Source organism: Naegleria fowleri (genome assembly GCF_008403515.1).
Source record: "Naegleria fowleri strain ATCC 30894 chromosome Unknown tig58, whole genome shotgun sequence".
Lineage (NCBI taxonomy): Eukaryota > Heterolobosea > Eutetramitea > Acrasida > Naegleriidae > Naegleria > Naegleria fowleri.
Window position 1 is genome coordinate 454,388 of NW_025407990.1, and position 20,114 is coordinate 474,501.

A 20,114-nucleotide genomic window follows, 5' to 3' on the forward strand; every position below is an offset into this window, starting at 1 on the left:
AAAAACACCTCAACTCAAGATCATGGGTTAATGAGATCTATTTTTTGGTTGAACTCACAACAGAAACCCATGAAGGTTGCTCGCCAATAGTTGCTGAAGCATTGGTGGTAGTTGCTGATGAGGTAAATTCTTGAGTCTTGGTTGGTACCTGTTTGTTACTTTCAGAAGGCTTATGCGTTGACTTGGTGTGATGAGGCTTTGTTGTGACGTTGTGGTTGTTATGTCCAGCTGCATTGCTTCCTCTTCTTTTTCGGGGCTTTGCAAAGAAATGAGATGTGCTAGGGGTATCTGGTGTCTTGATATCTTTTGCTGTTATTGCTGCTTCAGCAAATGAAGATCTTGGAATCATCAAATTGGTTGGTTTAAGGGATGTAGTGATGGGAGCGGTGGAATCCTTTGGTTCATTTTCAGGAGGAATAATTTCATTTGCAAGTTGACTCTTATCCATTTGAGGTTTGTGCAGCTCCAAATCCTTCTTAGGTTCGTTCAAAATTGCTATACATTCGTTTCCAAGTAACATTTCAGGTTTTGTACTATGTTCACCCTTTTCTTGTTGTTCCATAAATACTTTCAACACAGTTTGCTTACTGTAACGTAAGAATTTTTGGTTTCCATACCCAACTTGTTCTGTTGATTCATTCAACTTTGGAAGAGGTGGGAAGCTCTTGACGCTATTCAAATTCAATGCATCCTTACGTGGCCCTCTTGGTTGCTTAGTATTTCCATTGACAGGTGGTCTATTGCTTCCGCTATTACTTCTACCTCGGTTTGGTTGTTGATTGCCTCCTCTACTATTATTTCTGTTATTTGATGATTGGTTATTTTGTGGTTGTGGTGGAGAATTGTTGACTGAGGATTGTGGTCTGTTTGTTCCTTGGGTACCTGGTTTTGTTTGTTGAACATTTTGACCAGCGCTGTTCTGTTGGTTTTGAGCTCTATTATTGAACTTTCTGTTTCCTCCTTTGTTGTAGTTGTTTTGTTGATACTGTGCTTGATGTGATGACGCTCCTTGTTGAACTGGAGCTGTACCCACAGTTTTTAGTAAACTTTCAGTTTTAATTCTAGCCTGTATTGGTTTTCCTTCCCAATTTTGGATCTTTAAATGCTCAATAGCTTCAATTGTTTTTTCTTCAGTCTCAAATGATGTAAACCAAGTGTTTCCAATATCACTATGAATGGTAAGTGGTTGATTATCTGGTGAGAATAGTTTAAGGATTTGTTCTTGTGGTACTGTTTGAGGAATGTCTCGTATGATAACGGTGTTTCTCTTTAAAACAATGTTTGGTTTGAGTTTCTTATTTACTTCATCCACAATGACTTGATTCGAGCTCTTTACGGACTCGCAAATTAAATCGTAGTCATCAGTGAGTGTTTTAATCATTTTGAAGTTTGCAATGACTGAGACCGGAACAAAAAGGTCATGGTTCATTTGGGATACCAAGTAATGGTCGGTGGAAAGATTTTGTCGAGAGAAGTAGTACTCAACTTGTTTACAAATTGCTTCTTTGAGCTCTTCTCTTGAGAGTTGTTTCTTTTCTGTTGCTTGCCCAACAGTAGTTTCAGTAACGGAGGAAGGTAATTCACTTTGTTGACTCATGATGACGGTGTATGATGTTGTTGTTGCTACTCGTGGTGGATGGTGTTGAATCAGATGCAAAAGTAATGTACTAATTTATATTTCTCTCTAATGAAGGCTGTTGTTTCAAAGAGAGAGCTGATGAGAAAGAAGGAGGCTGTTCTTCTTCGGATGCAGAATAACAGGTATGACAAAAAGAAGTGCAGCAGAAGAATGGGTGATATTTTTTTGCGCAAGTTTTGGTTGAGTGTGCGAAGGCTTGTTGTAAGAGCTTGGTGTTATCCTCGATGAGAAGCACAAGTGTGGGTGCACTGTTTCATGCCATGACGAAATTTACTTGAATGAGTTCGTGTAGATGAATAGAAGGATAACATGCATCGAATTGGTAGTGTCCTTGTTTTATTCTTCTTGCTCTCCAATAATATCTCCTAGAGATAATTCTTCATTGGCAGTGCCATTATGAACAGGAGCAAAAGGGTTGTAAGAGGAAATGTTAATATCCAAAGTTTCGACTCTCCTCGTAGCTGAGTTCTTTTCTTCCGAAATTGAATAAAGTTGTTGTGGTTGAGCTTGGTGAGTTGTGGAGGAAGGAAGAGAAAATGCTGTGAGATTGCTGCTCGTTGTTGTTGAGGAGTGTTTTGGAAGAGAGGAGGTGGTGGTTGAGGATTGATAGAGTATCGGGCTTGAGTTGTTCTGTTCCGTTATTGTTGTTGAAGTGGCATGAACGATGGGAACTACATTGGAGTTATTTGTTGTTGCTTCGGTGATGGAGTGTTGTTGAACTGGTAATGGATTGGATAACGTTTGTAAAGAGGAATCAGTAGAAGGATGTTGCTGAACCACAACATAATCTTCTTCTTCCCTGAGAACAAAGTTTGGCTCATTAGATGAAGAGGGAATACTTTCAGTTGTTGTTGTCGAGAGCGGTAATGTTGAGCTATCCTGTTGTTTTGATTCAATTGGAAAATGTTGAAAGGATGTGACTGTACTCGTTGACAAGGGTGGTGGAATAATATGAAGATACCCAGTTCCTAACTCAATTCCCAAATGTCCTTTTTCACTCATATTTACAACCACATGTCTAAACGAATCCAATCTCCAATTATAAACATAAAGCGATAAATAAATTGATGGAGAGGATACTGATCCTTGATAATAGCTCAAAAGCTCAGTGAGCTCATTAGGTTCCGAAAATAATCGGTTATCAAAACCAACAATGTAGTCAGACCCATCTCCATGAATAGAAGCTCTCTCTGCTGGTGAATTTGGTTGCACTCCGATGACGTGCCACACACAATTCAGTGCATTCTTCACAGATTCATATCTAATCGAGCAACCTAAGCACATACTACTCTTATTTGTAATATTATTGCTACTACTATTACTAGTATTATTTTGTATTTGTGATCCAGAACCATCCTTTTTCGCTTCCGAGTGAGGTGATATTTCATTGTTGTTTTGTTCACCATCATTAAAATTTGTAACATTCCAATCATGTCTTGGAACTACTGTTACAAGACGTTGCTTCATAGTTTTTAAACTGAACACAGTCATTTTCAAAGGTTGATTTAAACTTCTAGAAATCTGTTACATGATGGCATCGGAGTTGTTGGCAATAAGTTCCAATAATAATACTAATTAACCACAACACATCCGATCAATAATTACATACGTAGGTGAGAAAAAACTGCCGATCTTCGATGGAAAGATCAATATCATCCATGGAGAGAATGAAATCGAAATATGGACACAATCCAGCCTTTTCGGCAGGAGAATGAGGAGCAACAGATATGACTTGATATCCGACGATATTTTCGCTGGGAATATTTGTTGGAACACTATTTCCCATTTTTTTGAATCGAAATTATGAACAAAAATTATTTGTGTTATTTCTCAATTATATTACATTGTTAATGTATCACATTATTAATTACAACATCCACCTCCAGAACTACAAGAAGTGCAGCCAGGTGTGTTTTGTTGTAGCTTATTCAAGTCCACTGTGGCCACTGGCTTCCCAATAATATTCAAATGATTAATTATGGTTGAAGTGTCTCCATAATTATTGCTCACGAATAGTTGCAACATGTTTACATTCTTGAATTTCACAATTTTTAGAGGAATTGCAACACCTTTGAGTGCAGCATCAGGATCAATTTCAATAATCTGAGTTGGATCAACACTTTCAGCATTATCAAAATCTACAATCAAGCCAGTCTTGGAAAATAGTAAGATCTCTCTCGGACATTTGAGCTTGTTATCGGCCTTTAAAATAATTGCTGTTATATTTACAGGAGTTTTGAATGGAATTCTAATGATTAGTTGTTCATCAGTATCACTCTCTAAATATTTCTTATCGTTAGGGTCGAAGATGTTTTGTACAATGTTAGGTTTCTTTTGATTTAAACATTCAATAGCACTCATATTTACAACATTATTCAAGCTTGTGTAAATGTTTTCATTTTCATATTTTTCCATTTTTACAGAATCCATGATCTGCTTTGCTTCCGTGCTTTCAATTAAATTTTTCTCGGTAGACTTAGGCAAGAAACGAGAGAAGAATGAACCAATACCAGCAGATCTGTTTACCCATCCAGGAATTGTTTTCCCGTCCAATAATCTTTGGCACAGCGCATTCGAAAAATGATTACAGTTTTTCCTCAACGGATGGTATTCCGAAGGTTTAAATTCTTTCTTCAATTCATTGATGATTTCATTCAATTCTGTCAGAGATTCCACATCTGTTTTTCCCATATAAATTGACTCTAAAAATGTAGCCGGAATGTCCCTTGGTTTGTGGCTGAATACACCAGAGTCAGCTGAAAAAGTGTATTCGGTATTTCTGATCTGCACTCCGCTGTGATAGGAACCCAATCCGAGAGAATGCTGGATCACGTTGGTACTCTTTTGTAAATCATAAACGTTCAAATAAACTTTCAAATGTTCGTCCTCGTTATTTTCTTCTCGTAATGATGCTGAACCTTGTTGTTTTGTCGACGAAAGCATTTTTTGTTAGAGAAGTTTGAACCTATTTGTTTCGAATCCATTTATGAGATACAATTAATCAAATTCATTCATCATTAAAGGACATGAGTGGTGTTATGCTTTCATTCGTATCAATGCTCGACTTGAAATGCACTCTGTAGCAACCAACACACATTCAACCATGCTCTACTTGAAACGCACTTGGCAACTCTTCACTAACCTCAATTTGGACATTCGGCCGTGTGTGTGAGTACGGTAGGTTTCCGAACCTAAATTTTCAAGGCGGCAAGAATATTCTCCTTGAGTCAGACTATGGGGCAAAATATTCGTTGGAACGCTCTCACGCTCCATCATAATTTCGAACCTGAAAAAACAGCAAACACACTCTTTCTCTCCGTAGGTATTGGACATTTTTCGCTTTCCGTTCAAGCTTGAATCTTGACACTAATGTCCGTTCATTATTGATTATTGTCCAACAACATAAACGTTGATAATGAACGTTCTCATGATCCTCCTTTGTGTTCCGTGTTGAACTAATTGTTGTCATCATTTTCTGTTGGCTTCCCGTATGTTCCTCCCTCTCATCATATTCTCATGAAAATATCATCATCAATGTGAATTGTTTCTTTTCGCAAACACGCTGCGGTTTTTCATTAAATCCGTTATCCATCCACTCATAACATTCCACGATCATGAATGTACAACCATGGTCTGCATCACTGGATCCAACCAAATACCATGCTGAAACCAACACAGTAATGAGTTCATCTGACCTGGCAACCAAGAAGGGCAAGACCTTCACTTGGGATGAGATTGAAAAACACAATCATGAAGGTAGTGCTTGGTTGGTCATTCATGGCAAAGTCTATGATGTAACCAAGTTCGTTCCTAATCATCCTGGTGGTGATATGATTTTGTTGGCAGCCGGAAGACAATCCACTGAACTCTTCCTCAGCCACCATCCAACCAAAACCATTACCAATCAAGCCTTGCTCGATAAGTATTACATTGGTGAGGTTGAACAGGAACAAGTAGTAACAGAGGAAATGATTAAAAAGCAACAAACCAAACATATATATGCTCCAGACAAGCAAACCAAGTTTTATGATGAAGTCCGAAGTGAAGTTGAGAAATACTTTAAAGAAAATAATTTAACACCACGTGATGTGCCAGAAATGTATGTCAAGACCATCCTCTCTCTGTCCATTTGGTTTGTCCTGTACTTGGCAACCTTTTATTATTTTGACTCGATCATTGTGTCATTCTTTGTTGCTATTGTTTGGGGTTGGGCTAATGCCAACATTGGTATGGGTATGATGCATGATGCTAATCACGGAGGTTACAGCGATAATCCAACCATTAACAGAATGGTAGGATTGTGTTTTGACGTTTTGGGAGGATCTTCATACACTTGGAAAATGATTCACTCAGTTGGTCACCATGTTCATACAAATGTTGAAGAACGTGATCCCGATATTCATACCAATGAGCCACACTTTAGAAAGATTAAGGCTGGTCAAAAGCATCACTGGTGGTACAAGTATCAACATATTTACTTACCACTCCTCTATTGTACCTTGCTTTTTGAATTGGCTTTCCGTGACTTTTTTCGCCATGGTTTTGGGATCTTGGGGTGGAGTTAAATTCCAACCAGCTCCAAAGAACGAATATCTTTTATTCGTTAGCTCCAAGATTTGTTGGCTTACTTACTCATTGGCCATTCCTCTTCTCTTCTCTGGACATTCTTTCCAACGTGTTCTTCTTTTGTGGACCATTGCCTACATGGTTGCCTCATTCATTTTGGTTTTGAATTTCCAAGTGAACCATGTGACTCCTATTGCTGATACTTACCATGTTGAAAAGGATGGTATGGTTCACGCTGATTGGGCTGAAACCCAAGTCACAGGCTCAAGCAATTTTGCTCCTAGATCCTGGTTATGGAATCACCTTAGCGGTGGTTTATGCCATCAGACTGAACATCACTTGTTCCCAACTATTTGCCACGTTCATTACCCAAGGATTCAACCTATTGTTGAAAGAGCGGCCAAGAAGTATGGTATTAGATACAACGCTTACCCATCATTCTGGGATGCAGTTGTTGGCCATTTTACATTGCTAAAGGAAATGGGTCAACAAGGAAAGAAAGTTACTGGATGGAAACAATTGTAAAATTATTTATTTCAAATAAATAGATGTGCTTCATCACTAGGATGACCGTTTTAGCTGAGATGAAATATGAAAAGATTGAAAAAAATGCCTTCAAAAAAGAAAACACCCACCAAGAAATCGCATAAACGAAAGTCCTCTTCATCGGATCAAACATCCGGATCAAAAAGAAAACATCCAATCCTCATCACAAAGCCCATAATTTTAGGAAATTACGCAATTGGACTTAAAAAGAAAGATACAGAACGTTTATGGTGTAAATGGGTCTGCTACGTGCGAGGTCTAATCTTGGATGACGATTTAAATTACATTTCGAAGGTTGTGTTTCATCTTCATGAAACATTTAACCCACCAGTAGTTACTGTTACAAAACCTCCATTTGAAATTGAACAAGAAGGTTGGGGACAATTTCCACTTTTAATCGACATCCATTTTCATGCCTCGAGTGGTCTTGACCCTATCCATTTACAATATGATTTAAAACTTCCATCAGATAATGCAATCAAAAAAAGAAAGCCATTTGTTTCAGAGCAATATGAAGAATTATTATTCTACGATCCAACGGAGCAATTTGAACAAATTCTCAAAATCAATGCAGAAAATGTGAAAAATATAATCAAGAAAATTAAAACAGCAACAGAAGCATCATTGAAAAACGAATCTGATAGTGACAATGACGAATCAACGAGTGATAAAAAGTCTGGTGCTGGTTCCGTAACAACCAATTCAATGGAGACATCGTCATTTAGACCTTCTGTGTCTGCGCAAATAGAACAGCATGCTCCTATTCTTAAAGAAGAAACCTCTTTGAAAGCAATAACAGAAATGGCAGAGAAATTAAGAGAACAAATTAAGGAGCGCGAACAACCCTCTACTGGAACTGCTACATCAAAGTCTGAAAGTGGCTCTCGTTCATCGAAATCTAAGAAATCAAAGTCGAACAAAAAATCCAACAAGAAGGAGAGCGATGATGAAGATGATGATGATTATGTGGACTAACACAAGTACTTATCGTTTAATGTTCTCGATTTAATATGAACTTGCAAACATAACTTATTTTACAAAATACCTTCCAATAGTAAACAATGCTTTGAAAACTGACACCTTTTGGAGGAACCATTCTAGTAAGGTCAAAAGGGTCAGCTACTGGATGTTCGAATAAATTATTCACCGCTAGATGTATGTTATTGATGGAGTTATTGCTGGACGACGATAGTAAGAAGTTTGATAATGCTTTTGAAGGCTTTCCTGCTAAATGACGTTCTCTATTTCTATAAAATTGAATGAGCTCCTTATCGCGTTGAGACTGCTTTTCCAAAAAGGTGAGCTTATGTGACACCGATTCAAGTCTTTCCTCAAGCTCTCTTGACATTTTCTTAACGATGGCATATTCTTTTTCTTTCTTTGTATTAGGGTCCAAGTCAAATTGCATTTCTTTGAACTGATTCATATCTTTCATCTGTCTTTTTTTTCTCTCAATTTCAACAAATTTAGCTACAAACGATGTAGACACCCTTCGATTATTCTTCCTTTTGGACTTTGCAGCATATTTATCTGTCAACTTCTGCACAACTTCAATAGTTTTTGGTGACAGAACAGGCACTGGATATGGTTGAATAATGTCATCAGTTGACGCATTGAATTGGACTGGGCGTAAACGCTTTGCCTCATCCACATGCAAAGTATGTCTTCTAGGTCTGTTTTCGTCTTTAGGAGTCGAATTAGCAAAAGCTCTAAATTTTGAACTGATTAGCTTCTCTGGGGCTCTTGAGAGAGCCTTAATTTTGCTTTGAATTGAGGTTCCGATTTGCTCTGTTAATGACGAATTGGAAAATTCTATCTGTGAGTGGTAACTATTTACATGCGGAAAGGAGGGAAAGGGCATCGGTATTTCAGATCTAAATAAATTATTATTGAAATTTGAGTTGGGCGATGGTTGATTCCGAGGTCGTGAATTATTATTGAGAAGGTTATTATTTACATTTCGTTGATGAATTTGTCGGGGAGAAATTATGTCTGGAGATGTTGAATATTGGGGAGGAATACTCGTTGTTGTTGTTAATGATGAAACAGCCTTACTCTCTCGAAATGGAATGGCCAACAAAGAATTGCTCTTGTCGGGTAGGACTGAAACTTGTTCTTCGGGGAGGCTTAGAAAATTATGGATGTTTCTGGTAAGAGATTGTGATTGGCCGTTGTTCGTAAATTCACTGTGGTTGGGCGTGTGTTCGTTCTGTCCGAGTCGCTGATGAATGGGGTCTTTTACAGCTAGCGATGATGATGTTGGTTTGCCAAGGGATGAAGATGTCAGTCTTCCCTGCATTTTATTCTGAAGAGAGATACCTTTCAGAGAGAATTCATTCATGAACGATAAATGTCAAAGAATAAGAAGTGCTCCTACAGCATTCTAAAGCAAGCTTTGGTTTGTATTGGTTGGTAAAATAATTAATTTAGGTTGATGATTACATGCATTGGTTATCTCTTATAACTAGAAAGAGGAGTGAGGGATTTTGTGTGTTATTTCGTTCATGGCCATGTATGAATTGGCATAATTTAAACAACATAACGATAGGTAACATATCTTCCTGCAGTTTCTGAGGCACGAATAATCTTCACAATTTGTCCTCTTTGAAGACCATAGTACCTTGCAATAGGATCTGTAATCTTAATTCTAGGTAATTGAGTCTCCTTCAGTTTGTATCTTGCCAACAAGTCATCTTTTTGAGAGCTATTGAGTGGAACGTGCTTTGGAACGAGTACATGTTCCGTAATATTAACCAAAAGTTCGTTTTCTTTGAAGGTTTCCAAAATATATCCGATAGATTGAATAGCTTCAATCGCTTTTTTAGCTTGTGAGCTTAGATCTTTGTGTTGGAATGAGTCAGCAGGTCTCAACACAAGGATAGCTCTCTTTACGTTATTTTCCTTCATTTTCATATGGATATCTTTGATTTGCTTCATACCGATAGCTTTTTCTGGAGGGAAGAAAACAAAAATCATTTCGGAAGGATCATCAGTCATTGATGTAACAATAGTTAATTTTTCTCTTGATACCGGAGCATAACCACGAGCTTGTCCCGATTGCCCAACATTAGTTGGAGCATTACAGAATTTTGATTCAAATTCTGCAATATCGGCATTCTTCTCATCAGGCATGACCATGTATCCACGATCTTCCAACATTTGCAACACAGTCCTTCTGATTCTCCACAAACGATACGATTCTGAATTGGCGTTCATTTTTTTTGAAAGAAATTTTCTTCACTTGCTTCACCAGTATTTTTGACTTGGAAAAAAGCGTCCCTCTTTCCGACTCAACACAAGAAGACACAATGATGATGAAAAATACCATCTTCCATATCAATTCTTGAAAACCAATACCCTTTGAATACTCCCATCTTCTACATTCAATCGGAAGAGTTTCAACACCCAATTTCTATTGCAATCATCAATGATTTGTTGAAGAAAAAAATGAGTAGCTCGAAAGAAAGCAAAACCATTGCCTTTGGTCGTGTCGGCACTAACTTGCAAATCGGTATTGTTGGTCTTCCTAACGTAGGAAAGTCAACCTTCTTCAACGTTTTGACCAACTCTCAAGTACCTGCTGAAAATTTCCCTTTCTGTACCATCGATCCAAGTACATCCCGTGTTGCTGTACCCGATGAAAGATTTGACTGGTTAGTTAATCACTGGAAGCCAGCCAATAACGTACCAGCTGTTTTGAACGTTACTGATATTGCTGGTTTGGTTAAAAACGCTTCCGAAGGTTTGTATTAATTAACATGATGGTTTGATATTAACGGACTCTAATAATCAATTGATTGCGGTTTGCTGTTTGTGTTATACACGTTTTAATATTTCCTATTTGCTGTAATTATTATTGCTATTGGAATGCACTTACATGGAAATGGATGATGGTCGCTACTCATAATAACTTTTTATTGCATTCTTGTGTTCATGACGTTAATTCGTTCCATCTGTAACAGGTGAAGGATTAGGTAATGCTTTCTTGTCTCACATCCGTGCCGTTGATGCCATCTTCCACATGGTTAGAACTTTTGATGCCAAGAATATTACTCACGTCGAAGGAAGTATTGATCCAGTGAGAGACATCAAGATTATTGAAAGTGAATTGATCAAAAAGGATATTGCTTACTTGGAAAACATCAGAGGTCCAACCGAAAAGCTTGCCAAGCAAAAGAAAGAAAAGAAGGATGAATTGGATGCTATTGACAAGGCTCTTGCAATGTTGAAAGAAGGAAGAGAAGTTAGATTTGGAGATTGGAATGGAAAGGAAATTGAACTTTTGAATCCTCATCAATTGTTGACAAGCAAGCCAATGATTTATCTTGTCAACATGACTCCAAAGGATGTAGTTGATCCAGAAAAGAATGAATACATTATCAAAATTAGAGAGTATGTCAATTCAAAGGGTGAGCCAGAACCAGTCATTCCATACAGCGCTGCCTTCGAAAAGAAATGGCAAGAAACTGATGAAGAGAAGAGGCAAGAGCTCATTAAGAAGGGAGTGACTTCCAAGCTTCCAGAAATTATCAAGTGCGGCTATAGGACTCTTGATCTTATTTACTATTTCACTGCTGGAGAGGATGAAGTGAAGGCTTGGACTATTAAGAGAGGAACAAAGGCTCCACAAGCCGCCGGTAAAATTCACTCTGATTTCGAAAAAGGCTTCATTTGTTGTGAAGTTATGAAATTTGAGGACTACAAAGAACTTGGAAGCGAAGTTGAATGCAAGAACGCCGGTAAGCTCAAGGAAAAGGGTAAAACCTATGAAGTAGAAGATGGTGACATTATTTTCTTCAAATTCAACGTTGCTGGAGGTGCAAAGAAGAAGTAAACTCATTGAATAATTTTATTATTTTAACATGAATTCTGACCTGAGATCAACATTTACTCGATTGGTATCTTGTCAAATCAATTCACATCCCAAAATTGACAAATTGCATGTATTAAGAAAAAATCCTAGTTACGCCCGCACGTGTAAGAATGACATTGCATGGTAAAGATGACAAAAGATTTGCCTCAACAACGACGACGACCACAACAAACAGACTCATTCCCCTCACCCGAGGTGAACATGTGCCATTCTATTCGAACGAACACCACTTGTTCAAACCAAAACAGTTCACTCTTTTTTTCTTCACTTCTTCTTCTGCTATGCGTTGCAAGTATCATTCTACCTTCTCAATTTCTCTCTCAAGTTTTGTGCAGTTATACCATTCCTGAATGTTCTCTTTGGCATCACCCAACGGAGTATACGTACGGCCATTTCCACCTTCAATTCCAAGTCAAAGAAGGGCCCAATGTGACCATGGGCATTCTGAGAAGTGACAAAATTCTCGATTTCACTCAAGATAGCAGCAGTACTCCATCTCGATTCTACATTCCAATCACTTCCCAACCACTGAAGGATTTCAATCTCGAACACTACCTTCTCATGCAAAACCAAAAATCCAACAATGAAAAGTACGTTTTCATTGTACGCAACCCTTGTTCGAAAGGAAGCAAAGTAAGTAACGAAGGGTCCTCATCAACGTCGGAAGAATCGGAAGACTATGTCAACATGAAACACTCCAAGGCACATGTCTCCGTTGTGGATGTGAGTATTGAGGAAATCTATTTCCCATATTCCCTTCCTCCTCCTCCTCAAGTATTGAACAACAGCAACCTGACGTTAGCGGCTGGTCCAACAGACTCAAGCAAGAATTCCACTCCGATCACCACCATTCAATTACCTCCGTTGGGAGTGGAGAAAATTGTGGTGGATCTTGGTGATTCCTTTCCTTCGTCCTCCTTTCAAAGAAAACTGGAACTCTCTCTTCAATCTCAGAACCTTTCTCCACAAGAGATGATTCCTCGTAATGTTGCCGTCTTTTTCTCTTTGGGAAGAGAAATCTCGAACGTGAATGAAAGAATTCCTCAAATCCTCTCTGTGAATTCAAACACTCCAACAACACTGACCATTCTTCCATGCAATACAATGACACCAACATCACCGCCAACACCTCAGATTCCACCAGCACCTTCTCCTCCTTCAGCAAATCCATCCATGCTTTCAACCTTCTCCTCCTCATCCTCCTCACAAGAAACCACCAACACTCCTTTAAAACGAGATTTACCCAAAGCAACAGACAAGTTGTATCTTTGGTTGCAATGTGTGAATGGATTTACTATGGGATGCCCCTTAAGCTATCGTTTCATGTGGCGTATGAATGATCCCTCGAAGGTCATCCCTCCTCCTTCATCTCCATCTCCTTCCTCTTCTTCATCGATCTCCAATTCCTCTCAAGTCATCTCGAAACCAGTATTACCACCACCCAATGTTCCATCACTTCCCTTAAATTCCATTCCGATTGGAACATCCACCAATGCATACACGAAATCAGACTCCAATTTGTCAGCTATTATTGGCATTGTGGTTGGTCTTTTATGTTTGCTATTGATGGGAGCGTGTGGTCTTGTTGCATTCGTGATGATTCTGGTTCATTGCTTATTAAGGAAAAAAAGAAAAGAGAGGATCCACCAGAGAGCTCATACCCTCTCCAGTTCATCGTCGACTTTATTTTCTGAATTAGTACCCACCATGGTATTACCTCCTCCCATTGGAACGTATTTCACCATTTCGAATGCAGAGTTGACCTCAACAACTACAACCAACTGCACAACCCATGTAGTCACAAATGCTTATGAGCCTTCAGCACCTTCAGATGACATTATGGAAAGAAATGTCCCTTTGGATGTGTTACCTTCTTCCATGTCGTTCATTGCGAATCCAAATGTTACACTTCAGTATTCTCAAATACCTTCGAATGGCCACCTTGCAGAAGGAAGTACTTGTCATAGTCATGGACCTCATCAATAACAACACATCTCGATTCCAAATTCTTCATGAGCCCTCTTCAGGATGGAATGGTGAGTCTTGCGATCGAAAGTGTGGCTTCACCTTGTTAAAAATCACAAAAAAAAATGGTGAACAATGCAACCACATTCAAAGCTTTGGAAGCCGTACATACTATAAATCCATCACTCTTTTTAAGTGTAGGTCATCATCATCTTTTGATTCAAATTTTTATTAAATCTTGATGTTGAATATATAACTTACTATGGAATAATTTTTGTTTTCGGAATGTAATCATTTAGGCTCGGAAAGAAGAACTTTTTACTTTACAACGAGAAATATCAACATCATCATCAAATGCTCGAGTGTTCCAGAGATTACCAAGACATTTGAGAAGGAGAGCCATGTCAAAGGTTCCTCATCTTCTTCCGAGGCATTTACGAAATGCTGCAATTAGAGAAATGAATCTTCCCAAACGGGTTCGACAAAGAAAGAGAAGGAAAGATATGAAAAGAAAACAACAACGAAAAGATTTTGTAGTGAATGTGAAACAATTACCTGCTTTGAACGGAGAAAGTACTAAAGCCTTCCGATTGTCTACACATTTATTTCATGCCAAGCGAATGAAAATGGAAGACAAATGGGGAATGAGGCTTCCTGTGAAACATATCACAGATAAAATATTTAGAAATGGATATAGATATGCTCGAAAACATTGTACGATTCATGAGAGAAGTTATATGGTGTGTTTGCAAGTTGATTTTAGCACGGCCGGAAATGTAGAAAAATTGCTAAAATCTATGATGAATATTCATACCGATTCACCTTTATTATTCCATAATGATTATCTCATTGGAAAACGAGAGGGAACTTTCGAATGGAAGGATAAGAATAATTTTACAATTTCAACTGTGGAATTTTTAGTTAGGCCAAAAACGGTGACATTTAATGGTGCTTCAGAGGAATCAATCATGATTTGGATACATCCTTCATCACTTCCAGAAGGATATCAACATTTAGAACAGCTAGTATTAGAGTTAAAAGGAACTATTTATCATCGAAACGATTTATCTAGGTTTGAGGTGAGAGGCCCATTAACAATGAAAGTCATTTCGAATGTGATTAGGATACATATTGAAGACACCATCAACGAATTGAAAACTACTAAATCAGAGAGTCAAGTTAAAACAATATCAAAAGAATGGGAGAGAATGAAAACAGACATTCAAATGACCACCTCCTTGCCAGTTGACATGGTCATAAGTTTCATGGCAAAACACCCAATTTATACTTCCTCTTTTAATACTACTTTTGAGGATTTTAAGAAAGAGTCACAATTGATTGCAACTGCTCTTGCTCCATCATTGTCATATACATCTTCTCAATCGTCTAGCAAAGACAATGAAAAACCTCTCAATAGTTTGCAAAAGAAGTCAATGTTATACGTTCCAGACCATATGAATGATATTCCATTAATTTGGAATCAAAAAGAATGCAAAGAAAGATATCAATTTCCATATTTAAAACGAACTAAGCGAACAAACAAAAAGTTCAATCCTTTGCAAAGTGCAGAAGGACCAAGGTCATTCCCAATTCTGCTTATTCAAAAACCATCGTCACTGAACAGTGGAAGTACCATGGGAGGAGGATTTGATATCGTATTACCGACCATTGACGTTTCAGCTCATGTCTGGTTCAAGCTTAGTGAACAAAAAAACACCATGGCTCTACCAATATTTGACAGAGACAGACTGCTGCTCGAGCAAGGTAAGCGAGTATTTCCGAACGACTATCCTTCAAGTCAAGCATTTCAAAGAGATATCATTGCAGAGAATGAACACCTAGAGATCCTAATTCAACAATTGGAGTGTCCTTTATCTTCTTATAGACCTGTACAGCTTTTTGGAGTTTGGGGAGGAAGCTTGGAGCCTTATGACATGATTTATGTTCCCACCAACCAGAAACAAATTGCAGCTTTAACAAAACTTGCAAAACCAAGCAAGGAAGACAGAGAACTTCAAGCAAAAATGCATGCCATTCCCAAGTCAATGATTGAAGCCAAATGTATTGGATTTGTCACATCCGCCAATTACTCTCTCTTGCGAGGAAAAAAGTATGGTATTGGATTTATTACACTTGACTCTAGTCAGCAACTTCCATCCATTCCTGGCCACTCACAAAACATTGTCCTCATCAAGAGGAAAGACGAGTCTAACGAGTTTTATTATCCTTTCCAATGCTTGTATAAAGTTCAGAAATAATTTAAGGTCAATTTTGTATGTTTTGTGTTAATGTTTTCAGCTGGTTTTGCAACTGTTCAACAAGTTTTCTGGCATCTTCCTTTTGTTTTTCGAGTTCCTCAATCCTCGCTCTCATTTCTTCATTTTCTTTAGAAAGATTGAGAAGAGCAGTACTTGTTTTATCATGCTTCACTCTGAGCTCTTGATTTTGCTTAGACAATGAGGATAAGGTTGCCACATTGACTAACCATGATAATAAAATTTGAAAAAGCGTGTATGAATAATTGAATGAGCTTATTGTCATCCCTCAACTTACAAGTCATTTGTTTCGTTTTACAAACGAGAGAATTGGCATCTTTGATATCTTCAATAGATGTTACTGGCTTTAAAATAAATAATTCCAAATCTTCGCGCTTAATGGGGTTTAGATCGCTCTCAATTTGAGAAAGAACGCTTTCAATATTTTGAGAACTATTTAAATTGACTGTACATAAATTCGGAACAATTAAATCTACAGGTACCTGTAGTATAGATTCGCCTTTTGCTAAAGAATTTGCTGATGAGGCGTTATCTGATACAGGTAATGATGTCATTTGTAAATTAAATTTAGGAAGTGATGATGACGAGGGATTTACTGACCGATCTCGAGATCCGGTAGTTTCTTTCAAATCATCATCCTCAATTTCATGCCCCTTTGGTAAAATACTATTTGAAGAATCGGTAATTGCATTGTTACCGATTCCTTTCAGGTTGAGAGAGAAACTTGGACGTTTCTGAAGGAGAGGAGAAGGTTGTTGGATTTTTGGAGCCTCATCTGCACTTGTATCCATCCGATTACTACTATTCCTAGTGCTTTCTCTTTCTGATTCTTGATCACTGCTGTAACTACTCACACTCTCATCTTCAGAAGTTGGTGGTTGTTGAGAGGAAGTCTTTTCTTCGGATTGCTTGGAAGCCGCAAGGGCGCCCATGTTGAGTGAAAGCTTCATTTTTTGTTGTTGGACTTGTCATTGCGCTGGATCAATGACGAAAGAAGTAGGTGATTGTTGTTAGAGGTGATGATGATGATGACGATCGATTCACTTTTGTGATTAGTATGTGTTCAGACATGTCATGACTTGATGATGAAAGGTCATCAATGATCAAAATTCAAATAAAAAATGATGATGAATACGAGGCATACGATCATGAGGAGGAGGAGGTCGATAAAAGGCTCTCCATCAGGAAGGTGCCATTCTCTACTCATACCGTTCTTCGTGATGATGATGATGTGGATCATTTATGTTTTTCAACATGAGAGAGTACTCGCAGGAGAGGGATTGAAAGTAAGTACATGAGTGAATCCTTCCGTTCCGAACAAATTCGTGATTGGAACAATGTTCTTGAATCACGAAACCACAAATTCTCTCTCCATCATCGATGATCGGAATCACATGAAATCATGATTGGAAAATGATTGAAAAGGAATTTTGCAATAATTTAAATCCATCCTTTTTAAATTGTACAATGCCAACAAATTGTACACTTGGAAATGTGTACACAACCAATTGCACAGTCATTAGTACGACGCAAACTCCATGCGTAGGAGAGACTTCATTTCAAAAACAGTATTTCTGTAAATATTGTTGGCAATTAGTGGAGAATGTACATTATACTTGTAATTATTTCCCTCCAAAGAGAGGATGTCAGTCTGGTCAAGATACCTATGTGACGGAATGCAAGACCAATTTGAATGTTTATTGTCTTGGAAATAGGACTTTTCAAAAGATTGTAAAATGTAATTATACTACAGGAAAGACTTGGGCAAGTGCATTTGTATATTCCTTGTTGTAAGTACCACGCATGCTCGCAGCAAGTTGCTCAAATATTTGCCAATAATTATTTACGAATTATTTTGATCACATTTTGGAATTTGACTTACCACACAACAGCTTATCAGGATTTTCTGCTGACAGGTTTTATCTTGGCCATGTTGGATGGGGAGTATTCAAGTTGTTTACTTTTGGAGGTGTTGGAGCATGGGCTCTGATTGATCTCATTCTCGTTAGTGTGGGATATTTAGGACCAGGCGATGGCTCGACCTTTTTTATGTAGAATTCATCTTTTATTCTTACAAATTGTCATCCTCTACGACCATTAATTTATTCCTTTTCAAACTTTGAACTTAATCATGATTAAATGATTTTGTGAATGCACTCTTCTAGCGTTTGTTAGAATAAAAAAAATGCGCGTAAAAGATATTGATGGAACTTTCTCTCGGATCGATCATCCACAGTCGTTAAGAGGCAATGTCAAGATTTATGATGATGATCATCGGGATTACACCTCTTCAACGACAACAAACGATAAGAAGAAGAGAAGAAGAAATGAACGTTTTGAATTTTCCTTCATACTTGAAGATGTCCCGAATAACGATGATGATGAAAAAGAAGGAAGCATCTCTTCACCCGGAGGAACAAACTGCATACAAGTTGCCTTTTCTAAAACACGGCTATCGGATGTAGACTTTTCAGACTGGATGAATATATGTACTTTTGGGAGAAAATTAATCACTCTGCAAAATGTGTCTGTTGAGCCTTGTATTGACTCTGATAGCGACTCGGAATATGAAACTGAGGACGAATCAATAAGCTGTTGTCATCCATATAGAATTATCATTGATAAGGATTCTTTGGTTCAAGTGGATGATGTTCTCTATGATCTAGAATATGTAGAACCAAAGCAACAGCTTGTCACTAAGAAGAAAAAGCCTGGATATGTCTATACAAAGATTTCAGAAATTCATAATGATGGAACCTATAACATTTATGGAGTGGTTTGCGATTACAAAACAAGAAGAAAAACGGACATGAGAACATTTACCATGACTCTTAAAGTTATTGATGAGAGCAGTACAGCCTCAACCGCAAGTGTTGGCTTTCTGCTTGTGACAATTAATCACAACAACGAAAAGAATGTATCTAATTGTCATTGTGTTGGTCAAATATTTAGATGTCATCGATTAGTTGTGAAAAAGACAAAATATGGATATCAGGGAAATGCAGGGCCTGGATTTGATTACTTTTTCATCAACTCAACACTAGATCAACCAGTCCCAGACGATCTTTTATACAAGAAGTCATTCTCAGAAGAAGACTTTACACGTATTACGGAGCTCAAAACTTTCTCTAATCATTTCTTCACTCAGTCGTTTGATGTGGTGAAACATATTCCAGTGATTGCCTCAGAACAACAGTACTTACGTGATTTGGCTGGAGTTAAAAACAGAGCATCCATGGTTGATGTTGGGTTCTTCATGGATGTTGTGTGTAGAGTGGAAGAATGGAATAATGATGGAGGACTTGTATTATTACTAACAGTTGACGACTTGACTTCAAAAGCTAAGGTTTCGATCAAATCGAATGAAGTCATTGATTACTTGGAACAAGAGGTGAAATATATTTTCAACGAGAATAGACAAGTTTGGGTTAAATTAAGGAATGTTCAATGTCCACCAATTACTGAGTGGGCAGATGGTAGCTATGTCCCTCTCGGATTATTCAATGGGTCTGTGGTCATTCTTCCACAGAAACATTTCTACATTACTCGATGCTTAGAAAAATCTAGGAACCACAATGCTCTTCCTCCATCGACCACAGCAATTGTGTCGTCTCATGCCTCTCTGAAAGGTCAAGACTATATTGAACACCTCTCTCCAATTATTACCATCACTACCAAGGTTGACTATTCACAGGCACCCATTACACCTCTATCGGAAATTATTCACAACCCAGTGATACCTTACAAGTACAGAACCAGAGCAAAGGTTGTGGATTATTACCCAAAACAAATTGAAGAATTTACGAGACCCAACAAGATCCCACAGACACCCTCCTCGTCAAGTATTCTTCAAGAATATCGATATTTATTCCAGATCAAGCTTGTGGATGAAACAGGTTCAAACGCTTTGACATTGTTTCTTTTTTGATAAGGAGGCTGAATACTTTTTACAGATTGCTCCATGTAATCTTCATGAAAACACAACAACCAAGCGCTTGATTGAGAAGAAAATAACTGAATTGATACAATCCAGTGACCTAAAAGATTTCTGCCTCTTGTCGTACCGTGTACCTCCGACGTCTTCAGTCGAGGCCTCTGCGAACGGCAATAGCAACACTAGATTTAGCATATTTGGTACCATGTTGTGTGAATTGTAACATTACAAACTAGGATCTTTCGCTCTTTAATAATACACCGGTGCACGGGTTGGTTCGATTCAAATCTCACAAGGGCAACACAAAAATGTCTC

The 20,114-nt window shown here is 38.0% G+C and overlaps 13 protein-coding genes across 13 annotated transcripts; 7 read left to right on the forward strand and 6 right to left on the reverse strand.

Annotated features, from left to right (window-relative positions):
- Positions 1-37: 37 nt before the first annotated feature.
- On the reverse strand, positions 38-1,597 carry FDP41_007253 (uncharacterized protein; the record flags this gene model as incomplete). The annotated part of the gene is made up of 1 exon (XM_044710978.1): positions 38-1,597. The coding sequence occupies one exon, from the start codon at positions 1,595-1,597 to the stop codon at positions 38-40; it is 1,560 nt and encodes a 519-aa protein (XP_044558579.1).
- A 378-nt stretch (positions 1,598-1,975) lies between these two features.
- FDP41_007254 (uncharacterized protein) lies at positions 1,976-3,425 on the reverse strand (the record flags this gene model as incomplete). Its single annotated transcript, XM_044710979.1, has 2 exons — positions 1,976-3,160; positions 3,249-3,425. The coding sequence occupies 2 exons, from the start codon at positions 3,423-3,425 to the stop codon at positions 1,976-1,978; spliced, it is 1,362 nt and encodes a 453-aa protein (XP_044558580.1).
- A 77-nt stretch (positions 3,426-3,502) lies between these two features.
- Positions 3,503-4,582, reverse strand: FDP41_007255 (uncharacterized protein; the record flags this gene model as incomplete). Its single annotated transcript, XM_044710980.1, has 1 exon — positions 3,503-4,582. One exon carries the CDS (start codon positions 4,580-4,582, stop codon positions 3,503-3,505), a length of 1,080 nt encoding a protein of 359 aa, XP_044558581.1.
- Positions 4,583-4,742: 160 nt separating this feature from the next.
- Positions 4,743-6,730, forward strand: FDP41_007256 (uncharacterized protein; the record flags this gene model as incomplete). Its single annotated transcript, XM_044710981.1, has 4 exons — positions 4,743-4,807; positions 4,938-4,957; positions 5,318-6,133; positions 6,216-6,730. 4 exons carry the CDS (start codon positions 4,743-4,745, stop codon positions 6,728-6,730), a joined length of 1,416 nt encoding a protein of 471 aa, XP_044558582.1.
- An 84-nt stretch (positions 6,731-6,814) lies between these two features.
- On the forward strand, positions 6,815-7,726 carry FDP41_007257 (uncharacterized protein; the record flags this gene model as incomplete). The annotated part of the gene is made up of 1 exon (XM_044710982.1): positions 6,815-7,726. One exon carries the CDS (start codon positions 6,815-6,817, stop codon positions 7,724-7,726), a length of 912 nt encoding a protein of 303 aa, XP_044558583.1.
- A 16-nt stretch (positions 7,727-7,742) lies between these two features.
- Positions 7,743-9,050, reverse strand: FDP41_007258 (uncharacterized protein; the record flags this gene model as incomplete). The annotated part of the gene is made up of 1 exon (XM_044710983.1): positions 7,743-9,050. The coding sequence occupies one exon, from the start codon at positions 9,048-9,050 to the stop codon at positions 7,743-7,745; it is 1,308 nt and encodes a 435-aa protein (XP_044558584.1).
- Positions 9,051-9,280: 230 nt separating this feature from the next.
- Positions 9,281-9,967, reverse strand: FDP41_007259 (uncharacterized protein; the record flags this gene model as incomplete). Its single annotated transcript, XM_044710984.1, has 1 exon — positions 9,281-9,967. The coding sequence occupies one exon, from the start codon at positions 9,965-9,967 to the stop codon at positions 9,281-9,283; it is 687 nt and encodes a 228-aa protein (XP_044558585.1).
- A 231-nt stretch (positions 9,968-10,198) lies between these two features.
- Positions 10,199-11,585, forward strand: FDP41_007260 (uncharacterized protein; the record flags this gene model as incomplete). The annotated part of the gene is made up of 2 exons (XM_044710986.1): positions 10,199-10,493; positions 10,714-11,585. The coding sequence occupies 2 exons, from the start codon at positions 10,199-10,201 to the stop codon at positions 11,583-11,585; spliced, it is 1,167 nt and encodes a 388-aa protein (XP_044558586.1).
- Positions 11,586-12,059: 474 nt separating this feature from the next.
- On the forward strand, positions 12,060-13,610 carry FDP41_007261 (uncharacterized protein; the record flags this gene model as incomplete). The annotated part of the gene is made up of 1 exon (XM_044710987.1): positions 12,060-13,610. The coding sequence occupies one exon, from the start codon at positions 12,060-12,062 to the stop codon at positions 13,608-13,610; it is 1,551 nt and encodes a 516-aa protein (XP_044558587.1).
- Positions 13,611-13,714: 104 nt separating this feature from the next.
- Positions 13,715-15,847, forward strand: FDP41_007262 (uncharacterized protein; the record flags this gene model as incomplete). The annotated part of the gene is made up of 2 exons (XM_044710988.1): positions 13,715-13,786; positions 13,889-15,847. The coding sequence occupies 2 exons, from the start codon at positions 13,715-13,717 to the stop codon at positions 15,845-15,847; spliced, it is 2,031 nt and encodes a 676-aa protein (XP_044558588.1).
- Positions 15,848-15,854: 7 nt separating this feature from the next.
- FDP41_007263 (uncharacterized protein) lies at positions 15,855-16,815 on the reverse strand (the record flags this gene model as incomplete). The annotated part of the gene is made up of 2 exons (XM_044710989.1): positions 15,855-16,069; positions 16,143-16,815. The coding sequence occupies 2 exons, from the start codon at positions 16,813-16,815 to the stop codon at positions 15,855-15,857; spliced, it is 888 nt and encodes a 295-aa protein (XP_044558589.1).
- A 279-nt stretch (positions 16,816-17,094) lies between these two features.
- FDP41_007264 (uncharacterized protein) lies at positions 17,095-17,920 on the forward strand (the record flags this gene model as incomplete). Its single annotated transcript, XM_044710990.1, has 3 exons — positions 17,095-17,151; positions 17,291-17,655; positions 17,758-17,920. The coding sequence occupies 3 exons, from the start codon at positions 17,095-17,097 to the stop codon at positions 17,918-17,920; spliced, it is 585 nt and encodes a 194-aa protein (XP_044558590.1).
- Positions 17,921-18,050: 130 nt separating this feature from the next.
- FDP41_007265 (uncharacterized protein) lies at positions 18,051-19,793 on the forward strand (the record flags this gene model as incomplete). Its single annotated transcript, XM_044710991.1, has 1 exon — positions 18,051-19,793. The coding sequence occupies one exon, from the start codon at positions 18,051-18,053 to the stop codon at positions 19,791-19,793; it is 1,743 nt and encodes a 580-aa protein (XP_044558591.1).
- Between the last annotated feature and the right edge of the window lie 321 nt (positions 19,794-20,114).